Source organism: Mizuhopecten yessoensis, unplaced genomic scaffold (assembly GCF_002113885.1).
Source record: "Mizuhopecten yessoensis strain PY_sf001 unplaced genomic scaffold, ASM211388v2 scaffold10939, whole genome shotgun sequence".
NCBI classification, from domain to species: domain Eukaryota; kingdom Metazoa; phylum Mollusca; class Bivalvia; order Pectinida; family Pectinidae; genus Mizuhopecten; species Mizuhopecten yessoensis.
In genome coordinates, this window is record NW_018408797.1 from 210,408 (window position 1) to 218,640 (window position 8,233).

The following is an 8,233-nucleotide window of genomic DNA, read 5'->3' on the forward strand; positions in this document are numbered from 1 at the left end:
GTGTTTCTTGGATTAGTCCAGTCTCCTCTAACATTAAGACCATGCGCGCTTCCATCTCGCAAACAAATATATTGATTTAAAGTTAATAAGATTGAGTGTTAATGGTTAACTTAAATTATTGGCACATTAATCATGAGAAAAGTCGTGAGAATTTTGTTACTCAAACTGCAAATAACAACTATAATCTTAATTAAATCTATATATCTAACTGCGTCTGCTTTTGTTTCAACAAATGTTATATATATATTTTTTAAACAAAATAGATAAATTACGACGAAACATTATCTCCGTGAGTGCAAGAATTATTATCACTCATCGTAATAATTCCAACTAAATCCATAGCAATGAACGTATATTCTCCCTAATCGGCGACGACGTGACGTACTAACCCCCGACAGCATTCCATAACGACGACACCAATGTCCATGCTTTGTCAGGATTGGCCATTACGTAAACAATGGTAAAACTACATCCGTGAGAACACTGACATGTGTTGTTTTGATCCAATATGACGTCATGTTTGTGTCATTTTGAAATTGCAAGTGCCTATAAAAGTGAGCAGCTCATTGGATATTTACGTTCTAAGGACGGAACAAACAACATAATACGATGCGAGGAATTGTACATTGTACCATAGCTTTGGTACTTGTGTCTATAACAACAAGTTTAACCCAAGATTTAACGTGCATTTGTTATGTCAACTATTCTCCCGAAGAAAAATGTAAGTATCACACTGTTTTAGTTTTGTTTATTGTATTTCTACACGATAAAACAATATTTTGACTAATTCAATTCATCAATTCACCTGTCTACATCAGAAAATACATCTGAATTTACCAATTTTATATTCAAAAGTATTTGAAATTACTTCTGCAATAAAATATTCATTAGAAGAACGAAGTAAGGAAAATCCTACTTTAAAATTAGTCTGTCTAAATATTTTACCACACATTGTGACCATTTCATCCTTTAACTCATCAGCAGTTCTCAAGGTCCCTTGAATTATATAGCTCCGAAATATGTTAGATACAGAAAAAATGGGAAAAGCGTCTATACAACCGTTACTTATGTTTCAATTTTTGACTACGACAGATGAATTATTCTTTAACTATTATTAATAATTTGGGATTGTCCGTCCGTCTGTCTGTCTGTCTGTCTGTTTGTCACGTTTCGTTTCCGTGCAATAACTGCAACAAATGTTAACCGATTTTCTTCAAACTTGGTAGCGGGATTAAATGCCTTCAGGGCTCGGCCAACTTCGATGACCACTTTCAGCGGACTTTATTTGGCGGAGTTATGGCCCCTTGAATAACAAAAAACGTCAGCTGCCGTTTTCCGTGCAATAACTGCAACAAATGTTAACCGTTTTTCTTCAAACTTGATACCAGGGTTAAATGCCTTAAGGGCATGGCCAAGTTTGATGACCACTTTCAGCGGACTCCATTTGGCGGACTTATGGCTCCATGAATAACGAAAAATGTCATTATCTGCCGTTTCTGTTCATTAACTCTCGGGAATATTTTCCGATTGCCTTCAAACTTAGTAACAGGGTTCAACGCATGAAGGGCTCGGCTAAGGTTGACAACCCTTAATCGGACTCCATTTGGCAGAGTATTGGCCCCTTTATTAACGTAAAACCTCATTATATGCAGTTTCCGCTTAATAACTCTAGCAAATATTAGCCAAATTTCTTCAAACTTGATATCAATGTTTGTGTTCCTGTCTTTCCACCCATCTCGGGCACTCTTTGGTTTTCGTGTGATAATTGCTGTAGGTATTGTGCAGATATTTCAACCAAATTCCGTATGCACATGCTAAGTTTGCCAACCGATGTGATTTGTGCAGAAGGCTTTTTCTTTCTTCGAGTTTCAAGCTTTACATATGTCTCAAAAGCACGATACTCACAAGTTTAAACCTAACCTCAATATTGTTTACCTACAATATGTCCTGCAAGCGGGGGATATAAATTCCACGAATGTGCTTGTTTCTTATAAAATGTGAAAGAGTATATCAGCAGAGCTAGCTACATTATTACGTTATACAATGAATGGATATATGATGACAGGGAGATCCTGCTTAAAATTGAGTTACAATTGCAAGTTATTGCGTGAGGCTTGAGTGATTATCGTATATTGGCTTGACAAGGTTTACTGTCTCTAGCCTTGTTGTCGTATATTGGCTTGACAAGTTTTACTGTCTCTAGCCTTGTTGTCGTATATTTGCTTGACAAGTTGAATTGTTTCTAGCCTTGTTATCGTTTAGTTGCATGTCAAGTTTTACTGTCTCGAGTCTTGTTGTCGTTTATTTGCTTGACATGTTGTATTGTCAGTATCCTTGTTGTCGTATATTTGCTTGACAGGTTGTATTGTCAGTATCCTTGTTGTCGTATATTTGCTTGACATGTTGTATTGTCAGTATCCTTGTTGTCGTATATTTGCTTGACAGGTTGTATTGTCAGTATCCTTGTTGTCGTATATTTGCAGCTCTTGGATTGGCTGGTTTCTATTGTCTTCACTCTAGTGGTTCTTTTGTGAAATCACACAGGAAAGTGGTAAGTTTAAAAAAGAAATAACAATGCAATTAACATCACGGCCAAAAAAACATTATTGTCTATTTGTTTTATCAAAACTGAAGTACATTGGTAGCATTTCTATGTAACAGTTACCCTGGCATTAACATACTGAACAAAGTCAGCTACTAAATACATGGAGTTTGCATCTATATACAGAGCGTTCAACCAGTACAATTTTGCATTTACAAAGTATACATAACAAAATTCATGTATCATGCATTTATAAATGGATATTGTCCAACCAATTATCTTAAACAGGTTTATGCAAAGCATTCAGTCACTACAAATTATACGTTTATACGGATAATTAAACCGCTTCGCAATTATTCTTGTATAAACAGAGAGGGTTAAATCATTATGATCAACACATACTATACATGTGTATGAAGAAACCCACTTGTTCAACAACTGTACCCAATACATGTCTATACAGAACATACACGGTATTAAACCACTGCTCACAATACCTGTATGCAGTGTATTTAACTACTACACATTATACCTGTATAAATTGGTTGTTAAACAAGTACACATTAAACGTTTATTAACCCAGAGTGTTCAACCACTGCACACTATAAGTATATAGGGGTGTTCAACCAAAATATACTATACGTATATATATATATTTAAACATGTGCAAAACCAAATAAGAATGTATGACTGGCAATGTGGAGAGAAATGTACTATGGTGTAAGGAGGAATTCCTACAGTAAACATACATAATTATGATTTTACATGAGGTCAGGTTACAAGCCCGAAATGAATTCTGCTGACATACCGAGATTTAATCCAGCCATTTTATTTCAGATCAGGTTGTATAATATGATTTTTATTCATTTACAGAATACCGACATAGGCGCAGTCAAATTGCTGCTCGGGTCTGACTGTAAAGATTTGCTGGAAGGTAAAATCAAGTTAACCTATGAATATGTGTGCCAATTTAAGCAAATAGTAAAATGATATATCTGGCGGTACTGAATAAGTATTACACTTTAGTACATATATCTAATGTTTATGTTCATTGACATCATACACAATAAAAAGAATTGTGACAAGAAAAGATAGATGAATAATTACATTTAAACAAGAATCCCCCCCCCCAAAAAAACCCCCCAACCCCCAACAACATTCAAACAAAACAAAATTAAAATTTTGTATCGTTTCAAAAATATTTGCAATTTGTTTAAAACAATATAATCTTTAAATAAGTCCTCGACTGCTTAGCAGATAATGCATGTACTATACACTATACAAGTGTTTTTCATTTTAGATGAAATCGATGAAAAGCGACGATTTTTCTCCGATTCTTTTGGCGGCAGTGTCGACGCCGGAAGTAAAGGCGACGGTAGTTCGAGCGCAGGCGGAGGTTTACATACACCAGTAGGAAGTGTCTCCGGGCATGCTCACTTTTCCCATGGCCATCTGTCTGGAGGCGATATTGGAGTGTCCGGCAATGTGGGCAAATATGGAAGTGCCGGTGTCCACGCTAATTACGACCACGGTCACGTAAGCGGAGGAGTCGATGCGGGCCTTGATCTTGGAGGCATTGCACATGCGCAGGCACATGTGGACATGGACCACAACTACGACATAAGTGGAGGAGTGAACGCGGGAGTGGACCTCGGTGGAGTTAAGGAGACGGCCTCACTAGACGTGGACCACAACGGACAGGCTACAGGGGGAATCCAGGGAACGTTTGGACGCAGAGGTAAAGTTCGCCGTGCGTACTTTTTCCAATATCCAGAAATAATCTGTTTGGTGTCAGATATTTCGTGATATCGTCATTGTTTAAAAGACCCAAGCAAAATTCTTACCTCTTGGATCGTTTAGTTTCCTATGTGGCATAGTTAAATTTGGAAAATGAGTTTTGTCAAAGCACATATGGAAGGCTATAACGATATACTGTTTTTGCCATTATTTCAGATGAAAACAATGATAAGCGACGATTTTTCTCCGATTCTTTTGGCGGCAGTGTCGACGCCGGAAGTAAAGGCGATGGTAGTTCGAGCGCAGGCGGAAGTTTACATACACCAGTTGGAAGTGTCTCCGGGCATGCTCACTTTTCCCATGGCGATCTGTCTGTAGGCGATATTGGAGTGTCCGGCAATGTTGGCAAATTCGGAAGTGCCGGTGTCCACGCTAACTACGACCAAGGTCACGTAAGCGGGGGAGTCGATGCGGGCCTTGATCTTGGAGGCATTGCACATGTGCAGGCGCATGGGGACATGGACCAAAACCACGACATAAGTGGAGGATTGAACGCGGGAGTGGACCTCGGTGGAGTTAAGGAGACGGCCTCACTAGACGTGGACCACAACGGACACGCTACAGGAGGAATCCAGGGAACGTTTGGACGTAGAGGTAAAGTTCGCCTTGCGTACTTGTTCCAATATCAAATAAAAATCTGTTTGGTGTCAGATGTTTCGTGAAATCGTCATTGTTTAAAAGACCCAAGAAAAATTCTTACCTCTTGGATCATTTAGTTTCCTATATGGCATAGTTAAATTTGGAAAATGAGCTTTGTCAAAGCACATATGGAAGGCTATAACGATATTCTGATTTTTGCCATTATTTCAGATGAAAGCAATGAAAAGCGACGATTTTTCTCCGATTCTTTTGGCGGCAGTGTCGACGCCGGAAGTAAAGGCGATGGTAGTTCGAGCGCAGGCGGAAGTTTACATACACAAGTTGGAAGTGTCTCCGGGCATGCTCACTTTTCCCGTGGCGATCTGTCTGGAGGCGATATTGGAGTGTCCGGCAATGTGGGCAAATTCGGAAGTGCCGGTGTGCACGCTAACTACGACCACGATCACGTAAGCGGAGGAGTCGATGCGGGCCTTGATCTTGGAGGCATTGCACATGTGCAGGCACATGTGGACATGGACCAAAACCACGACATAAGTGGAGGATTGAACGCGGGAGTTGACCTCGGTGGAGTTAAGGAGACGGCCTTACTAGACGTGGACCACAACGGACACGCTACAGGAGGAATCCAGGGAACGTTTGGACGCAGAGGTAAAGTTCGCCGTGCGTTCATGTTCCAATATCCAGAAATAATCTGTTTGGTGTCAGATATTTCGTGATATCGTTATTGTTTAAAAGACCCAAGCAAAATTCTTACCTCTTGGATCGTTTAGTTTCCTATGTTGCATAGTTAAATTTGGAAACTGAGTTTTGTCAAAGCACATATGGAAGGCTATAACGATATACTGTTTTTGCCATTATTTCAGATGAAAACAATGAAAAGCGACGATTTTTCTCCGATTCTTTTGGCGGCAGTGTCGACGCCGGAAGTAAAGGCGATGGTAGTTCGAGCGCAGGCGGAAGTTTACATACACCAGTTGGAAGTGTCTCCGGGCATGCTCACTTTTCCCATGGCGATCTGTCTGGAGGCGATATTGGAGTGTCCGGCAATGTGGGCAAATTCGGAAGTGCCGGTGTCCACGCTAACTACGACCACGATCACGTAAGCGGAGGAGTCGATGCGGGCCTTGATCTTGGAGGCATTGCACATGTGCAGGCACATGTGGACATGGACCAAAACCACGACATAAGTGGAGGAGTGAACGCGGGAGTGGACCTCGGTGGATTTAAGGAGACGGCCTCACTAGACGTGGACCACAACGGACACGCTACAGGAGGAATCCAGGGAACGTTTGGACGCAGAGGTAAAGTTCGCCGTGCGTTCATGTTCCAATATCCAGAAATAATCTGTTTGGTGTCAGATGTTTCGTGATATCGTCATTGTTTAAAAGACCCAAGAAACATTCTTACCTGTTGGATCATTTAGTTTCCTATGTGGCATAGTTAAATTTGGAAAAGTGCTTTGTCAAAGCATATATGGAAGGCTAAAACGATAATCTGTTTTTGCCATTATTTCAGATGAAAGCAATGAAAAGCGACGATTTTTCACCGATTCTTTTGGCGGCAGTGTCGACGCCGGAAGTAAAGGCGATGGTAGTTCGAGTGCAGGCGGAAGTTTACATACACCAGTTGGAAGTGTCTCCGGGCATGCTCACTTTTCCCATGGCGATCTGTCTGGAGGCGATATTGGAGTGTCCGGCAATGTTGGCAAATTCGGAAGTGCCGGTGTCCACGCTAACTACGACCAAGGTCACGTAAGCGGAGGAGTCGATGCGGGCCTTGATCTTGGAGGCATTGCACATGTGCAGGCACATGTGGATATGGACCACTACCACGACATAAGTGGAGGAGTGAACGCGGGAGTGGACCTCGGTGGAGTTAAGGAGACGGCCTCACTAGACGTGGACCACAACGGACACGCTACAGGAGGAATCCAGGGAACGTTTGGACGTAGAGGTAAAATTGGTATTGCACAATGACTGTAATAACATTAGGGACTCTGATATTGTAAAATGTTTCGCACATATAGTTTTTGTCTTGCCGCCACGAAGTTGAAGCGATATTAAGGTGTTACTTTTCTGGCGACGGCGTCGACATTACGATTTTGCGTTTGAGTTAGTTTCACTGAAAGTATAGCGCTAGACCAACCAAACTTGGACCATAAATGCATCTAAGGTAGTAGATCCAAACCCATGCATCAAATGCTAGATGCGGCCTACCTTTCATGGTCCACTGATTTTTTGAGCATCTCCATCAACATTACGTTTTTCCGTTTGAATTTGTTTGTCCGATATGTGCATTGATGGTCAAAGCGGAGCATAATCGAGACATATCAATCCGAATGGCCTGTGTTTTGTCAGCATAGATCTATTTGTTATGAATTGAGAATCCAGCATATTCTTTTTACTATTTCGGTATTTGAGATTTATATACTTATCGTTTTATTTATTGTTTCTATGATGTCAATTAAAATTGATTGACTAGTAATTTGTATTAATCTCGAATTTTTGTTTCTAACAGAATCAAACCGATTCTCCCGGAATTGGATGGATATGTCTGATGGCGATATCCTAGAAGATACCCTGATGTTCGTTGAAATTCCTGAGAGTACATCAGTCGAAAAGTAGCTTGGATAACCGAGTGTATGGACTGGTAGGTGAGTTGGCTTATTTCCTGACAAGTTCTAACAATTTGGTTCAATTTGCTAACATATGTTTTGCCATGGTTGCTGGAAAACATAATTCTTTGTTTCCTTGGGATTGATCATGTTTCACGAGACAAAGCTAGTGACTATTTCAATCTTTTTAAAGAAATCTTTAAATTAGGAACTACGCCGTTAACATTTGATGTATTGGATTTTCTTACTGCATGACATTGGACGTGTTTTCGTTAACTCACACATGTAACAAAACATTTATTTTATTTTTCAGGAAAGTGAATCTATAAACTGCGAACAAACCGATTGACCGTATTTGAATAATGATATTCTTCGATGTTTTTTTAAATAAATGTTGTTTTCACCTAATTTGTTTCTTTGGAATGTTTCTACTAATTCAGTATGTATGTATATGTAACGTGATATTATCTAGATGTTTTCTCCTATTGGACTGTGTAGGAATGAAAGAAAATGGATATTATCTCCGCCTCATTTTCAGGGGTCATTTTTATGTCCTGGAAAGGGTCCATGGGAATCTCATTTTATTTGAAAGATATTGCTATCGTATATTGTTGTGTAATTTCCTTTGTAGTTTCAAAATACTTGAACAAACTAGATTTTACTCTCACGTGTTTTTTTAC

At 39.9% G+C, this 8,233-nt stretch overlaps 1 protein-coding gene across 3 annotated transcripts; it reads left to right on the top strand.

Moving 5' to 3' along the window:
* The first annotated feature begins 571 nt into the window (after window positions 1-571).
* Window positions 572-7,955, top strand: LOC110463903 (WAG22 antigen-like). Of its 3 annotated transcripts, XM_021518826.1 has the most exons (10): window positions 572-721; window positions 2,484-2,551; window positions 3,416-3,476; window positions 3,843-4,280; window positions 4,496-4,933; window positions 5,150-5,587; window positions 5,803-6,240; window positions 6,455-6,892; window positions 7,457-7,588; window positions 7,867-7,955. In XM_021518826.1, the coding sequence occupies exons 1-9, from the start codon at window positions 610-612 to the stop codon at window positions 7,561-7,563; spliced, it is 2,538 nt and encodes an 845-aa protein (XP_021374501.1). In that variant the 5' UTR covers window positions 572-609; the 3' UTR covers window positions 7,564-7,588; window positions 7,867-7,955. The 3 variants fall into 3 exon arrangements, with proteins under 3 accessions (XP_021374501.1, XP_021374500.1, XP_021374502.1); XM_021518825.1 differs by lacking the exon at window positions 7,867-7,955 and having other exon boundaries at window positions 7,457-7,589; XM_021518827.1 differs by lacking the exons at window positions 3,843-4,280; window positions 7,867-7,955 and having other exon boundaries at window positions 573-721; window positions 7,457-7,589.
* The last annotated feature ends 278 nt before the right edge of the window (window positions 7,956-8,233 follow it).